The sequence below is a fragment of the Leucoraja erinacea genome, chromosome 2, assembly GCF_028641065.1.
Source record: "Leucoraja erinacea ecotype New England chromosome 2, Leri_hhj_1, whole genome shotgun sequence".
Classification (NCBI taxonomy): Eukaryota; Metazoa; Chordata; class Chondrichthyes; order Rajiformes; family Rajidae; genus Leucoraja; species Leucoraja erinaceus.
Window position 1 is genome coordinate 26,092,278 of NC_073378.1, and position 17,816 is coordinate 26,110,093.

The following is a 17,816-nucleotide window of genomic DNA, read 5'->3' on the forward strand; positions in this document are numbered from 1 at the left end:
ATTCGAACTCGGAGATTCACGGTAACGGCCGCTCGTAGGTACTCGGGGTTCTCGTGGACATTTTTCAACATGTTGAAAAAATCTTCACGAATCTTCACGAGCTTACCACGTTTCCCGAGTACCTGCCGTTAGCGTTACGAGTCGCTAAGAGACGTCCCGAGCTCAGACGTACCCGCTACGGACATTCTACGTGCTTACCACGAGTTTTTTTTTTTTTTAAACTCGGGAGAGCTCTTGGGTGAACTCATTAGTGGGTGGCTTTGCGGAGTGGGACTCGGCAGGCCGAATGGCCCGTTTCCGCACTGTATCACTGTAGATTGAGAGGGGATCTTATAGAAACTTACAAAATTCTTAAGGGGTTTTAAAAGGCTAGATGCAGGAAGATTGCTCCCGATGTTGGGGAAGTCCAGGACAAGGGGTCACAGCTTAAGGGAAATCCTTTAAAACCGAGATGAGAAGAACTTTTTTCACACAGAGAGTGGTGAGTCTCTGGAACTCTCTGCCGCAGAGGGTAGTCGAGGCCAATTCATTGGCTATATTTAAGAGGGAGTTAGATTTGGCCCTTGTGGCTAAGGGGATCAGAGGGTATGGAGAGAAGGCAGGTACGAGATACTGAGTTGGATGATCAGTCATGATCATATTGAATGGCGGTGCAGGCTCGAAGGGTCGAATGGCCTACTCCTGCACCTAATTTCTATGTTTCTATGGCTTCTACAGCCCGGGATCTCACGTTGGGGACCCGGGAGAGGAAGAAGCTTCCACTTCCACTCCGACTGCCAGCCCGCGGCCTATTTTTACCGCGGGCGCGGCATGGACTTACCATCGGGAGCGGGGTTCCTCTGGGGAGTTCCCGGGGATCCCTGGTGGGGAGCTTCGACTTCGACCGCCGGCCCTGCAGTCTGTGGTGCTTCTGGCTGCGGCGCGAGCGCTAAATCACCGACCGCTGGCCTGCGGCCTACACCAATCTGAAGCCGCGGTCTCCGGTGAGGGAGGCACCGACTCAGGACTTACCTTGACTTTTTCTCATCTGGATGCCCGCAGCGGCGACTGCGGAGGGTTGAAGTCCTGACCACGGGGGAAAATGGAGGAGGACTGGCCAAATTTTGTGCCTTCCACCACAGTGATGAATGCTGTGGTGGATGTTTGTGTTAAATTTTATTGTGTTTTTGTGTGTTCTTTCTCATTGTACCGCTGCTGGCAAATTCATTTCACTTGCACTTTATGTGCAATGTGACGAATAAAACTGATTGTATTGTATTGTATTGTATTGTATTGTAAACGAAACCAAAAACGACAGATATCACAGGGAATTCGAATGTCCTTACCTTTCCTGGGTTTTGCTTCTTGAAGCTGGCCATTTCTTCAAACAGCACTGTACAACTCATCCACGACTCTGCGATGCACTGGCTGGACCTCGCTGTGCTTTCCTGTTTGGCTTCAGTCACTTTCCAGCTAAAGAAACGAGAGGTCCAACATTATTTTAAAATGAATGAAGCAAACAAGCGATACTTTAGTTCCAACCTGGAACTACTGCCCATTTCTCTGTGATTATAAACTCACATTAAAACAGACCTCGCCGACGATGCAAGGACGTATTATCCATCCTTAAGTGTGTAAGAAAGAACTGCAGATGCTGGTAAAATCAAAAGAAGACACAAAGTGCTGGAGTAACTGCTGGAGGGCTGGTATGGCGGCGCCTAACGGCAGCGGCTCGACTACAGTCCGTCTGCCTTTTTTAAAAAACATTTTTGTCTTGTTAAATGTATGTTTTTATTCCAGTTATTATTTTTTTTTTTTTGCTGGGTATATGTGGGGAAACTGTTTAATCTCTTCCCTGTACGGTCTCCGGTGTCGTTGGGCCTAACATCGTGGAGCCGGCGGCTGCCTCCGGTCGGAACCTGCGGACTCGCCACTCGCCGGAATCGCTGGGATTAAATTACTTGGAGCGGGCCCTAACATCACCCCTAGTGACTTAATAGCCGCGGGACTTACCCCAGCATTTTGTGTCTACCGTCCATCTTCCCCTCTACCCCTCCCTCTACCCCCCTCCCTCCCTTCCTCTGCCCCCCCTCCCTTTCTACCCCCCTTCCTCTCAACCCACCCACCCTCTCTATCCCCACTGTGGTGCTGGTTTAAATCGAAGATAAGACTCAAAATACTGGAGTAACTCAATGGGACAAACAGAATCTCTGGAGAGCAGGAATACATATATATTGTATATATGTGTGAGCGTGCGTGTGTATATACGTGTGTGAGCATGTGTGTGTGTGTGTAAGTGTATGTGTGAGAATGCGTGTGTGTATATATGTGTGTGCATGTGTGAGAATGCGTGTGTGTATATGTGTGTGTATGTGTGTGTGAGCGCGCGCGTGTGTGTGTGTGTGTGTGTGTGTGTGTGTGTGTGAGAGAATGCGCGTGTGTGTATATATATATGCGTGTGTGTGAGCGTGCGTGTGTATATATGTGTGTGAGTGCCCCTGTGTATAAATGTGTGTAGGGAGGAACTCCAGGTGCTGGTTTAAATCGAAGATAAGACTCAAAATACTGGAGTAACTCAATGGGACAAACAGAATCTCTGGAGAGCAGGAATACATATATATTGTATATATGTGTGAGCGTGCGTGTGTATATACGTGTGTGAGCATGTGTGTGTGTGTGTAAGTGTGTGTGCATGCGGCCCGCGTGTGTGTGCGCAAGAGTATATGTATATGTACACACATTGAACTTTTTTGTTCTCGTTTATTATATTGTTTATATGTTTACATATTGTGTTGTGCTGCTGAATGTAAGAATGTCATTGTTCTATCTGGGACATATGACAATAAAACACTCTTGACGCTGCATACAGACTGAACTGGGCTCACATCTCTTTTTACTAAAAAATTTTACTGCTTTCGTTCAGGTGCTGCATCAGTGATTCGTTTTTTTATCCAAGTCCTTAATTTGCAAGCGTTAACTTTCAATTAAGTTATCACCCCGTAAACTTTCTCCGTTCGGTGAATTTAGAACATAGAAAAGTACAGAACAGGAATATGTTCTTCGGCCGACAGTGTCTAATAGGCCTGTCCCACGCGATTTTTTAGGCGACTGTCATAGACGTAGCAGGTCGCCGAATAAACGGCGACTGGACCCTCTATGACAATGTCTGCAACAAGATACAACACCCGACCACCTAGTCGACGTCAGGCTGTGGCAAGCAACCGATAACCGGCGACCCATTATCAAATTTGCAGATGACACAAAGCTGGGTGGCAGTGTGAGCTGTGAGGAGGATGCTATGAGAATGCAGGGTGGCCTGGACAGGTTGGGGGAGTGGGCGGATGTATGACAGATGAAGTTTAATGCGGATAAATGTGAGGTTATCCACTTTGGTAGCAAAAACAGGAAGGCAGATTGTTATCTAAATGGCATTAAGTTAGGGAAAAGGGAACTACAACAGGATCTGGGGGACCTTGTTCATTAGTCTATGAAAGTAAGCATGCAGGTATAGCAGGCAGTGAAGAAAGCGAATGGCATGCTGGCCTTTATAACAAGAGGAATTGAATATAGGAGCAAAGAGGTCGTTCTGCAATTGTACAGAGCCCTAGTGAGACCACACCTGGAGTATTGTGTGCAGTTTTGGTCCCCTAATTTGAGGAAGGACATTCTTGCTATTGAGGGAGTGCAGCGTAGGTTTACAAGGTTAATTCCCGGGATGGCGGGACTGTCATATGCTGAGAGAATGGAGCGGCTGGGCTTGTACACTCTGGAGTTTAGAAGGATGAGAGGAGGTCTTATTGAAACATATAAGATTGTTAAGGGTTTGGACACGCTAGAGGCAGGAAACATGTTCCCGATGTTGGGGAAGTCCAGAACCAGGGGCCACAGTTTAAGAATAGGGGGTAAGCCATTTAGGACGGAGACGAGGAAACACTTTTTCACACAGAGAGTTGTGAGTCTGTGGAATTCTCTGCCTCAGAGGGCGGTGGAGGCCGATTCTCTGGATACTTTAAAGAGAGAGCTAGATAGGGCTCTTAAAGATAGCGGAGTCAGGGGATATGGGGAGAAGACAAGAACGGGGTATTGATTGGGGATGATCAGCCATGATCACATTGAATGGCGGTGCTGTGTCGAAGGGCCGAATGGCCTACTTCTGCACCTATTGTCTATTGAGGTCCACCTATGACCACACCTACGACAATCCACACAGGCGGCAACCTACAACAACCAAAGTCAACATATGTCCACCCGCGACAAGCTATACCAAGCTATGACCCTGTTGGCGACAAATGAAGACAATTCAGTCGCCGGTACCCGTCGCTGGTTGATGGAGGTAGTCGCCAATGGAATTTACGAAAGACAACACCGGCGACAAGCTACGTTACCTGGCGACAACCTATGACAGCACCGACGTCAGGAGAAGTCAAGCTACGCTCATTGGCGTCAAGCCCACTGCCGGCAAACATTTTTGAACATGTTGAAAATTCAACGTTGACCAGAAAGACGCTACGACTCTTTGGGTGACCAAGGAGACTACTCACGACCGTAAAGGCGACACCATGGCGACCATTTGGCGACAGCCTAGTCGCATGTCGTTGCCCAAAAAATAGCCGAAGTGGGACAGACCCTTAAGTGGAACCAAGTGAAATTAATCTCTTCAGCCTCCACATTACCAGCGGCACAGTGGTGCAGCGATAGAGTCGCTGTCTCACGACACCTTCTCATCCTGGTAAATCTCTCCTGCACCCTTCCCCAGAGCCTCCACCTCCCCCCTCTGATGGGGCGGCCAGCACTGCGTGACACACTCCAAAAGCAGCCGCCTAACCAAAGTTCTATAGCTGCAATCTTTGGTGCAATATTAGGTCATAAAACATAAATAGCACAGATGTCACACGTTCTCTGTTTTACAACATGAACAACAGCTTGGCTTAGAAATCCTAATGGAACGGCAAATTAACATGCTGATGCATGGAAAGCCAATGTGCGTTTTGTGCTGTGCCTGAATGGGGGGGGGCGTGGGGAGTAAGTACACCAATTACTGGTGGGATCGGGTATTTAATGGGTCAAGGGGTGGCAGGGGGTACAGTGGTGCAGCAGTAAAGCTGCTGCCTCACAGCGCCAGTGACCCAGGTTCGATCCGGACTATGGGTGCTGTCCGTATGTAGTTTGTACATTCTCCCTGCGACCGTGTTGGTTTTCTCCGGGTGCTTCGGTTTCAGGTTTGTAGGTTAATTGACCTCTGTAAATTGTAAATTGTCCCTGACGTGTTAGATGGTGCTAGTGTACGGGGTGATTACTGGTCGGCGTGGACTCGGTGGGCCTGTTCCACGCTGTATCTCTAAAGTCTAACGATCATGGTGTCAGGAAGCAATGCTCACATTGAGATAGTTTTGGGTTCAGGCTAAAGAGATTAAGATAGATTAAGTGCTGGGGTAACTCAGCGGGTCAGGCAGCATCTGTGGAGAACATGGATAGGTGACGTTTCACAGAATGCTGGAGTAACTCAGCGGGTCAGGCAGCATCTCTGGAGAGAAGGAATGGGTGATACCTCACACAACGTCAGACGTCTAATAAACGCAACACAATAATACCTCTTCACTTTCAGCCGTAGGTTTTGGAGGACCAAGAACCAAGAACAAGAAGAAGGAAGAGGCAACGTTCCGGGTCGAGACCTTTCATCAGTCTGAAGAAGGGTCTCGACCAGAAACGTCGCCTATTCCTTCTCTCCATAGATGCTGCCTCACCCGCGGAGTTTCTCCAGCATTTTGTGTCAACCTTCGATTTTTTCCAGCATCTGGAGTTCTTTCTTAAACATCCCCTTTATATATATTTGATATATTTACAAAGCTTTTCAAGTCAAGAATAGAACCCAAAACGGAATGGATTATGTTTGGAATAATAGGAGAAGATACCAATTTAAATAAAGATCAAAATGTTTTTTTTAATTATGGGTTAATAATTGGAAAGAAATTGATACTTAAATTTTGGAATAATACAACCATACCAACTGATAAAATGTGGATTAGGAATATGATGGACATAGCACGCCTTGAAGAAATGAGACTCCGACTAATAGATAAATATGACCAATTCTTAAGGAGTTGGTCTCCTTTCATCGACTTTTTGGAATCATGTGATGCAGCGGTACCGTAAAGATTGCTGATTTCAGTTCATGACGGATAGATCTACATCTCCGAATACAGATTTGAAAAATTCTCTTTTAAGGGGCCTTCTCTTCTATTTCTACTTTCCACTTTCTCTCTTCCTTTTTTATTTTTTTATATACACACTTCACGTTTTTCTACTCTCTACCATCTATTTTTCCACTTTTTCCTCTTTCTATTGATTTCTTTTTCTTGTCTTGCTTACTTCCTTCTCATAACATAAAACTAGAGGTTGTACATAGAATGGATTACGGTATTACATAGTTGGCACCTAAAATTAGGTTCCACTGTACTGTTTTGTGCTGTAATAACTTCTAATAAAATAAACAAAAAAAAAAAAAACATCCCCTTTATTATGTTTAGTTTTGTTTATCGTCATGTGTACCGAGATACAGTGAATAGCTTTTGAGATTTCAACATGCAGGTAGACTTGGAAAATCAGGTTGGTACTGGACCCCAAAAAAGGGAGTTTGTGGAGTGCCTCCATGATGGATTCATAGAGCAGCTTGTAATGGAGTTTTTTGCCACTCAGGCCACCTTTGACTCTCAAGTGGACATTAATACATACACCTCACCTGTTTTAGACTACATAAAATCCTGCACCGACAACGTCACAACCCACAAACAAATAAAGACCTTCCCTAATCAGAAGCCGTGAATGAGCAGAGAGGTCAGACTCATGCTGAAGGCTCGCGATGCCACTTTCAGATCTGGCGACGCTGAGGAATACAGCTCATCCAGGGCCAACCTGAAAAAGGGAATCAGGAGCGCTAAACTCAAATACAAACGGCAGATCGAGGAGCATTTTCAAAATAACTCCGACCCCAGACGAATGTGGCAAGGCAACAAGTCCATTGCCGACCACAACAAAGTAAACACCCCCTCCCCCAGACAACGCCTCCCTTCCCGATGAGCTAAACTACTTCTATGCTCGTTTTGATCGGGACAATAAAACACCAGCCACCAAAGTTGCTCCACCCCCGAATGAACAACCCCTCAGTCTCTCCACCTCTGCTGTACAAGGCGCACTGAACAAAGTGAATGAGCACAAAGCTGCCGGCCCTGATGGCATCCCTGGGCGTGTGCTCTGGGCATGTGCTGGACAACTATCCCTGGACTTCACTGACATTTTCAATCTGTCACTGGCCCAGGGTGTCGTCCCTACTTGCCTCAAGACATCAACCATTGTGCCAGTGCCCAAACAATCAGCTTCAGGGAGTCTCAATGACTTTCGCCCAGTGGCACTCACCCCCGTCATCGCAAAGTGCTTCGACAGACTGATCCTGACTCACCTCAAATCCAGCCTCCCTCCCCCATCAGTTTGCCTATAGGCCCAATAGGTCTACAGAGGATGCCATATCTGCGGCCCCACACTCTGCCCTGACCCACCTGGACAATAACAACTCCTACATCAGGTTGTTGTTCATCGACTTCAGCTCCGCATTTAATACTGTCATTCCCCGCCAGTCTGATCACCAAACTCAGCGGACTTGGCATCACCACCTCCCTCTGCAACTGGACACTGGATTTCCTCACCAACAGACCCCAGTCTGTTAGGATCAACAACTTCACCTCCTCCACTCTAACACTGAACACCGGCGTGCCACAGGGCTGTGTGCTCAGCCCCCTTCTCTCCTCCCTCTTCACCCACGACTGCGTCCCTATGTATGGCTCCAACGCCATCATAAAATTCGCCGATGACACCAAGGTGGTAGGACTGATCAGGGACAATAACGAATCAGCCTACAGGGAGGAGGTTCAGAACCTGGCAGCTTGGTGTACCAATAATAACCTCGTCCTCAACTCAAAGAAGACAAAGGAAATCATCGTAGACTTCAGGAAGACCAGAGGTGGCAGACATACCCTCATCCACATAAACGGGACTGAGGTGGAGCGCGTCTCCAACTACAAATTCCTCGGGGTACATATCTCAGAGGATCTGTCCTGGTCCCTCAACACCACCAAACTGATTAAAAACTGTTCGACCTGCTGCCCTCTGGAAGGCGCTATAGGTGCATCAAATCCAGGACAAACAGACTCAGGAATAGTTGCTTTCCGAGAATTATATCTACTATAAATTCAAATTCACACATGCACTGACTACACCGCCCAACACGGACTTCCATCTGTATATATGTATGTAGCGCCGCAGAATTTGTGCACCTATTCCCCCCCCCCCCCATCTCCCTTCTGTTTTTTGTTTTTTTTTTTGTTTCTTTTTTTTTGTGCCAAATTGTATGTATGCACTGAGTACGAGCAGCTTTCAGTTTCACTGTACATGTATAGTGACAATTAATGGCATATCTATATCTAAAAAGGCGCAGCAGCATCTTTACTTTCTGAGGAGACTTAAGAAAGTTCACCTGTCCCCTCAGATCCTGTCCAACTTCTACCGCTGTACCATTGATAGCATCCTGACCACCTGCTTCACGGTTTGGTACCGCAGCTGCACCGCAGCTGACAGGAAGGCACTGCAACGGGTGATGAAAACCGCTCAGCACATCATCGGTGCCCCGCTCCCTGCCATGGCTGCCCTTCACCGCAAACGGTGTCTGAGACGGGCTGGCAAAATCATTAAGGACCCTTCTCACCCCAACCATGGACTATTTGCCCTCCTCCCATCAGGGAGGCAGTACAGGAGCCTCAGGTCTCGCACCAGCAGGCTAAGGAACAGCTTCTTCCAAAATACCATTACCCTGCTGAACTCACAGGACCGATGCTAGCTGTCTTTTATACCTATATACTAGATCAATATATCCACATTGTACATATTGTTTCAACCGGTATTTTACTACTTTGCACTCTGATTAGATGCTAAACTGCATTTCGTTATACCTGTACTCGTATTTGTGCAATGACAATAAAGGTGAATCAAATCTATCTAATCTAATTGGAGCCTACCAGGGAGAAGGCAATTCTGGATTTAGTGTTATGTAATGAACCGGATTTGATAAAGGACCTCGAGGTTAATGAGCCATTAGGAGGCAGCGACCATAACATGGTCATGTTTAATCTACAATTGGAGAGGGAGAAGGGTAAATCGAAGGTGCCAGTGTTGCAGTTGAATAAAGGGGACTATGGGGCCATGAGGGAGGAGCTGGCCAAAGTTGACTGGAAAGATACACTAGCAGGGATGACAGTGGAACAACAATGGCAGGTATTTCTAGGAACAATACAGAAGGTGCAGGATCAGTTCATTCCAAAGAGGAAGAAAGATTCCAAGGGGAGTAAGGGGCGACCGTGGCTGACAAGGGACATCAAGGACAGTATAAAAATAAAAAAGAAGTACAACGTAGCAAAGATGAGCGGGAAGCAAGAGGATTGGGTAATATTTAAAAGAGCAACAGAAGATACCTGTAACTAAAAAGGCAATATGGAGAGAAAAGATGAGGAACAAAGATAAGCTAGCCAAGAATATAAAAGAAGATACTAAAAGCTTCTTTAGGTTTGTGAAGAGGAAAAAATAATAGTTAAGACCAAAGTTGGACCCTTGAAGACTGAAAAATGTGAATTTATTAAGGGGAACAAGGTGGTGGGGAAGATGCTGGAGTCAATTATAAAAGATGAAATAGCGGCACATTTGGATAGCAGTAACATGATCGGTCCGAGTCAGCATGGCTTACGAAGGGGAAATCATGCTTGACTAATCTTCTGGAATTTTTTGAGGATGTAACTAGGAAAATGGACAAGGGAGAGCCAGTGGGTGTAGTGTACCTGGACTTTCAGAAAGTATTTGATAAGGTCCCACATAGGAGACTTGCAGGTAAAATGAGGGCACATGGTATTGGGGGTAGAGTGCTGACATGGATAGAGAATTGGTTGGCAGACAGGAAATAAAGAGTAGGGATTAACGGGTCCCATTCAGAATGGCAGGCAGTGACTAGTGGGGCTACAGCAAGGTTCGGTGCTGGGACCGCAGCTATTTACAATATACATCAATTATTTAGATGACGGGATTAAAAGTAACATTAGAAAATTTGCAGATGACACAAAGCTGGGTGGCAGTGTGAACTGTGAGGAGGATGCTATGAGAATGCAGGGTGACTTGGACAGGTTGGGTGAGTGGGCAGGTGCATGGCAGATGCAGTTTAATGTGGATAAATGTGAGGTTATTCACTTTGGTAGCAAAAACAGGAATGCAGATTACTATCTAATTGGTGTCAAGTTAGGAAAAGTGGAAGTACAACAGGATCTGGGTGTCCTTGTTCATCAGTCAATTAAAGTAAGCATGCAGGTACAGCAGGCAGTGAAGAAAGCAAATGGCATGTTGACCTTTATAACAAGAGGAGTTGAGTATAGCAGCAAAGAAGTCCTTCTGCAGTTGTACAGGACCCCGGTGAGACACACCTGGAGTCTTGTGTGCAGTTTTGGTCCCCTCATTTAAGGAAGGACATTCTTGCTATTGAGAGAGTGCAGGGTAGGTTTACAAGATTAATTCCCGGGGTGGTGGGTCTGTCCTATGCTGAGAGAATGGAATGGCTGGGCTTGTACACTCTGGTGTTTAGAAGGATGAGAGGGCATCTTATTGAAACATATAAGATTGTTAATGGTTTGGTCACGCTCGAGGCAGGAAAGATGTTCCAGATGTTGGGGGTGTCCAGAACTATGGGCCACAGTTTAGGGATAAGGAGTAAGCCATTTAGAACGGAAACGAGTAAATAACGTTTTCTAACAGAGAGTTGTGAATCTGTGGAATTCTCTGCCTCAGAGGGCGGTGGAGGCCAGTTCTCTGGATACTTTCAAGAGAGAGCTATATAGGGCTCTTAAAGATAGCGCAGTCAGGGGATATGGGGAGAAAGCAGGAAGTGGGTACTGATTGGGGATGACCTGCCATCATCACATTGAATGGTGGTGCTGGCTCGAAGGGCCGAATGGCCTACTGCTGCACCTATTGTCTATTGACAAAATGCATTGCACTGTTCCTCGGTACACATGACAATAAACTAAACTAAACTAAGTCTGAAGAAATGTCCTGAGCCAAAACTATCCATGTTCACCAGAGATGCTGCCTGACCCGCTAAGTTACTCCAGCACTCTGTGAAACGTCACCTATCCATGTTCACCAGAGATGCTGCCTGACCCGCTAAGTTACTCCAGCACTCTGTGAAACGTCACCTATCCATGTTCTCCACAGATGCTGCCTGACAGAGTGCAGCGTAGGTTCCAGGTTAATTCCCGGGATGGCGGGAATGATATACGAGGAATGAATGAATAAGTTTATTGGGGATAGAGGGGATAGAGCCTTTTCTGTTGCTGCCCCGGCACTCTGGAACACCTTGCCGCTGCAGATCAGACAGGCCCCTTCACTGTCCATCTTTAAATCCTCCCTAAAAACTCACTTTTATTCACTGGCTTTCGACACTGGCTGAGACTTTGTTCCTGTTTTAGTGCTTTTAATGTCTTTTAATTTTTACTGTTTTATAGTCCTGTCGTCTTAATGGTTTTAGTAGTTTGTAATAACTTTTTGTTGACTTCCCATGTACAGCACTTTGTGGTAACTGATGTTGTCTAAAAGCGCTTTATAAATAAAGTTATTATTATTATTATTATTATTGACCAAGTATTCACATACAAGGAATTTGCCTTTGTGCTCCGCCCACAAGTGACAACATGACATACAGTGACAGTTAAGAATGATACATAAAACACTAAACATTAATAATAAAACACCACGGTGAAAGAATGGGTCGACTGGGCTTGTATTCATTGCAATTTAGAAGGAGGAGAGGAAGTCATAGAAAGATATAAAACTCTTAAATGATTGGACAGGCTAGATGCAGGAAAAATGGCCCCGATGCTGGGGGCGTCCAGAACCAGGGGTCATAGTTCAAGAATAAGGGGTTGGCCATTTAGGACTGATATGAAGAAACACCTTTTCACCCAGAGAGTTGTGAATGTGTGGAATTCTCTGCCACAGAAGGCTGTGGAGTACAATTCACTGGATGTTTTCAAGATTGAAATATAATTCTTAGGACTAATTGAATCAAGGGATATGGGGCAAAAGCAGGAAAGGAACAGGAGAGAGAGAGAGAGAGCGAGAGAGATAGATAGAGAGATAGAGAAAGAGAGAGAGACAGACAGACAGACAGACAGACAGAGGGACAGACAGACAGACAGACAAAGAGGGAATGTCAGAGCCTAGGACCTTGCTGGCTGAGGGCAAGGACAATATTGGAGCAATATAATCCAGTGTACAACATGCCTGAACTGGAGGGCCCAGACGTCAAGGGGCATAGAAAAAGAGGTGAAAGAGAGAATTGCTCAGCTGGACGGGAATTTTTAAACGGAGGCGTTGCTCAGCAGGGGGGCAGTGGAGGGTAAGCGTGGGCGTGTTGGTTCAGGACAGAGTTTTGGATGACCTCCAGTTTGCAGAGGGTAGAGACAAGGGACAACTAAGGTGTGGCTCAGCGTTTCAGGGGCAGAGCAGCTGAGGCAGGGACCAACACAGCTAGCAGGCCACTGAACCGTCCGTCCTCTCACCAACTAGAGAGCGGCCCTGACCCCCCCCCCCCCCCATCTACCTCATTGGAGACCCTTTCATTGGACTTTACTGAAATGTATCTGGCACTAAACATTGTACACTTCACCCTTTATCTGTACATCATGGACGGCTCAATTGTAATCATGTATAGGCTTTTTGCTTATTAGAGAGCATACAACAAAAGGCTTTTTTCACTGGACTTGTGTACATGTGACATTAATAAACTAAACTAAAAGGGCGGCACGGTGGCTCAGCGGTAGAATTGCTGCCTCACAGCATCAGAGACCCGGATTCCATCCTAACTACGGGTGCTGTCTATTGCGGAGTTTGTACGTTCTCCCCGTGACCGGAGTGGGTATTCTCCGGGTGCTTCCGTTTTCTCCCACACTCTTTACGACCTACAGGTTTGTAGGTCAATTGGGGGGGTGAGAGATTGCAACCTTCACGTGGTCCACCCTGTTTTGATTAATGCAATCAACCCGGCGTGCACAAACAGAAGATCAAACAGAACACGTTATCTTACAACTTTAGGCTGTGCAAGAAGAAGGTCAATTGGCTTCAGTAAAAATTGTAAATTGTTCCTAGTGTGAAGGATAGTAACATAGAAAATAGGTGCAGGAGGAGGCCATTCGGCCCTTCGAGTCAGCACCGCCATTTATTGTGGTCATGGCTGATCGTCCCCTATCAATACCCCGTGCCTGCCTTCTCCCCATATCCCTTGACCCCACTAGCCCCTAGAACTCTATCTAACTCTCTCTTAAATCCATCCAGTGACTTGGCCTCCACTGCCCTCTGTGGCAGGGAATTCCACAGACTCACCACTCTCTGGGTGAAAACGTTTTTTCTCACCTCAGTCTTAAATGGCCTCCCCTTTATTCGAAGACTGTGTGGCCCCTGGTTCTGGACTCGTCCAACATTGGGAATTTTTTTCCTGCATCCAGCTTGTCCAGTGTTTTTATAATTTTATATGTTTCTATAAGATCCCCCCTCATCCTGTTAGTATAAGTGAATCGCAGGTCGGCGCGGACTCAGTGGGCTGAAGGGCTTGTTTCCGCGTTGTGTCTCTCAACTAAAAACTAAAACTAATAAACTAAACTAAAAAGCAGTTTGTGTCACACGAGAGGAAAAGGATGTTGGCATCGCTGGGAATATTTGCTCTGAAACTCACTGTGCTTCTGATTTGCCTCAAATGTTGTTTATAATAATAATGTGTTTGGCCTCAGATAACATTCGAGTGATGTGTTGACGATTGGCTTTGCAAAGGACACAGTGGGCATGAAGGCAGAGGCCTCCCTGCGGTGCCCTGGCCACGGTACGGGGAACCCGCCCCCAAAGGCCCAAAGACTCAGTCGACCAAAGAAGCCGCTGGAAATGTGGGACGTGAGGAGCAAGGGCCGGTGGGAGGGTGAACCGGGGTGATGCCTCCAGCACCTTTAAGGTCGGCTGCAGGAGGCGGTCCCTCCCCCCAGGACACAAAGATGGCCGGGCGAGGAGAGGAGATGAGAGGGTTGTCGGCTTGCAGGCCGATCCGGTCGTGGGCGACGGAGGAAGGCCCTGCAGGAGCCTGGAGCTCGCCTGGATCGTGAAGCCGGATCAGTAGACCGAGCGGACCGGACTTTGACATTTGGAAAGTATGCAAAAAGGAGTTGCACACGTGACAAATAAGGCTCCATTGAACCACTGAGTTATAGACAATGGACAGGCCAGGTAGAACTGAATGTTAGCAGCACGCAAGCAGAAACTAAACTCACTTCTAACTATGTAATGGACGGGCAACATATGTATGAACAAGATGGATGAAGGGCCGCACGGTGGCGCGGTGGTAGAGTTGCTGTCTCACAGCGCCAGAGACCCGGGTACGATCCTGACCACGGGTGCTGTCTGTACGTCCTCCCCCGTAGGTTTTCTCCGGGTGCTCCGGTTTCCTCCCACACTTCAAAGACGTGCAGGTTTGTAGGTTAATTGACTTCTGCAAATTGCCCCTAGTGTGTAGGGTGGAACTAGCGTTACAGGCGATTGCTAGTCGGCGCGGACTCAGTGGGCCGAAGGGACTGTTTCCACGCCGTAACTCGAAAACTAAAACGGAGTCAAATTTAATATCCAAGCCCACGTTATATTTTCACTGCTGAGACGGAATTTAATTTAGATTTAGTTCCATATAATCCACTTACAGCTGGTACGTAGGGGCCTTAATGAATGACCTTTATCTCCTATTCCACGGGTTTGATATAAAAAATTAATTTACTTTTACTTTCAATAAAACCGTGATTCAGCTCACCACCAGATATTTTTTTAATGAAACTTTTGTTTTCCTGAATGCCTTGCCAATTTAAAACAAACGTGACTCAATTCGATATAATTAACACTTAAACATGCAGAGATACAGAGATGTTTAAGAAGGGACTGGAAAATCTGGAAAATCGAGGGTAGGCAAGAATGCTGGAGAAACTCAGCGGGTGAGGCAGCATCTATGAAGCGAAGGAAATAGGCGACGTTTTGGGTTGAGACCCATCTTCAGATCAAAGATTATAGAGCTCCGCTCTATGATCTTTGCTTCAGACTGATGTGGGGGGGGGGGGGGGGGAAGAAGAAAGGAAGAGGAGGAGACAGTGGGCTGTGGGAGAGCTGGGAAGGGGCGGGGAAAGAGGGAGAAGGCAGGGACTACCTGAAATTGGAGAAGTCAATGTTCATACTGCTGGGGTGTAAACTACCCAAGCGAAATATGAGGTGCTGCTCCTCCAATTTACGGTGGGACTCACTCTGGCCATGGAGGAGGCCCAGGACGGAACGGTCGGATTGGGAATGGGAGGGGGAGTTGAAGTGCTGAGCCACCGGGAGATCAGGTTGGTTATTGCGAACTGAGCGGAGGTGTTGGGCGAGCGATCGCCAAGCCTACGCTTGGTCTCACCGATGTAGAGCAGCTGACACCTAGAGCAGCGGATGCAATAGATGAGGTTGGAGGAGGTGAGGTGAGCCTCTGCCGCACCTGGAAAGACTGCTTGGGTCCTTGGATGGAGTCAAGGGGGGGGGGGTAAAGTGACAAGTGTAGCATTTCCTGCAGTTCCTCCTGCAAGGGAAAGTGCCAGGAGAGGCGGTGGTTTGGGTGAGAAGGGACGAATTGACCAGGGAGTTACAGAGGAAGGCAGTCAGGGGAGGAGATGGGAAGATGTGGCCAGTGGTGGGATCCCATTGGAGGTGGTGAAAATGTCGGAGGGTGTTGTACGTGGAGGCTAGTACGGTGGAAGGTGAGGACAAGGGGGACTCTGCCCTTGTTACAAATGGGGGGATGGGGAGTGAGAGCAGAGTTACGGGGTATAGAAGAGGCCCTGGTGAGAGCCTCTTCTATAGTCAAAGAGGGGAACCCCCGTTCCCTAAAGAATGGGGACATCTCCGATTTCCTCCAAATTCAAGGCATAGCAAAGCTGTAGGATCCCAATGGACAACTTTTCACATAGAAGATGGTGGCATTTTGGAGCAAGCTGCTAGAGAAAGTGCAGACGTGGGTACAATGATGACTTGTAAAATACATTTAGAGAGATATGTGGATAGGAAGGGTTTAAAAGATTGCGGGCCAAATTACAGACAAATTGGACTAGGTCAGATGGACATTTCAGTGTACTGGAGTAACTCAGCGGGTCAGGCAGTATCGCTGGAGAACATGGAGAGGTGACGTTTCACAGAGTGCTGGAGTAACTCAGCGGGTCAGGCAACATCTGTGGAGAACATGGATAGGTGACGTTTCACAGAGTGCTGGGGTAACTCAGCGTCTGTGGAGAACATGGATAGGTGACGTTTCATAGAGTGCTGGAGTAGCTCAGCGGGTCAGGCAGCATCGCTAGAGAACATGGATAGGTGATGTTTTGAGTCGAAACCTTTCTTCACGAGCTCTCGGACTCCTCACCACTGGACCATGACCCCACAGATGGACAGGGGACATTTCGGGTCGGGACTGTGGTAGGGTGGGAGGAGAGGTGTGGAATGATAAAGCCTGGCAAATAATAGGTGGATACAGGTGAGAGGAATTTTTTGTAAAATTGTAAATTGTCCCTCATGTGTAGGGTAGTGCTGTTTTACGCGGATTGCAGCGCCGGCCAAAGGGCCTGTTTCGTCCTTGTATCTTTAAAGTCCAAAAGTGTAAAGTCTAAAGAATCTTGGACTAGAAGGGCCCAGATGGCCTGTTTCCGTGCTGTAATTGTTATATGGTTATATAAGCCCAGATTGTCCTTCCTGTCATACAGCAACCTGATTCTCATATTCTCAGTATTGCATCAGCTCAGCCATCCCAGCATTGTGAGACTGTTCATATGTGAAAATAAAGTGTTTAGTTTCAGCAGAAAGACTATCTAGAAATACAATCAAGTCAGCCACAGGTTGCTGGTACATGATAAAGGGAACAATGCCTAATGCAAGATATTGTCTGGTAAAGTCCATTCAAAGATGGTCTGGGGGTCTCCAATGAGGTAGATGGGAGGTTACCATCCTATCACCAACCTCTCTAGTTGGAATTCTCTGCCTCAGAGGGAGGTGGAGGCCGGTTCTCTGGATACTTTCAAGAGGGAGCTAGATAGGGCTCTTAAAGATAGCGGAGTCAGGGGATATTGGGAGACGGCAGGAACGGGGTACTGATTGGGGATGAACAGCCATGATCACATTGAATGGTTGTGCTCGCTCGAAGGGCTGAATGTCCTACTCCTGCACCTATTGTCTATTGTTTATTGGTGATAGGATGGTTCAGTTGACTGATAGCAGCTGGGAAGAAACTGTCACTGAATCGGGAGGTATGCGTTTTCACACTTTTGTACCTTTTACCCGATGGGAGAGAGGAGAAGAGGGTGACACTGGTCCTTGATTTTGCTGCTGGCCTTGCCGAGGCAGCGTGATGTGTAGATGGAGTCAATGGAAGGGAGGTTGGTGTGTCAAAGATAGACAAAAAAAAGCTGGAGTCACTCAGCGGGATAGGCAGCATATCTGGAGAGAGCAATGGGCGACGTTGCGGATCGAGACCCTTCTTAGAGTCATAGTGATACAGTGTGGAAACAGGCCCTTCGGCCCAACTTGCCTACACCAGCCAACAATGTCCCAGCTACACTAGTCCCACCTGCCTGCGCTTGGTCCATATCCCTCCAAATCTGTCCTATCCATCTACCTGTCTAACTGTTTCTTAAACGATGGGATAGTCCCAACCTCAATTA

General features: G+C 47.1%; 1 protein-coding gene across 1 annotated transcript in view; it reads right to left on the bottom strand.

The window, feature by feature from the left end:
* retreg1 (reticulophagy regulator 1) overlaps positions 1–17,816 on the bottom strand; it is a 98,172-nt gene that overhangs the window by 20,998 nt on the left and 59,358 nt on the right. Inside the window, exon 4 of the mRNA XM_055653564.1 lies at positions 1,326–1,452. Coding sequence (XP_055509539.1) covers positions 1,326–1,452 — 127 coding nt within the window. The remainder of the gene's footprint in view (positions 1–1,325; positions 1,453–17,816) is intronic.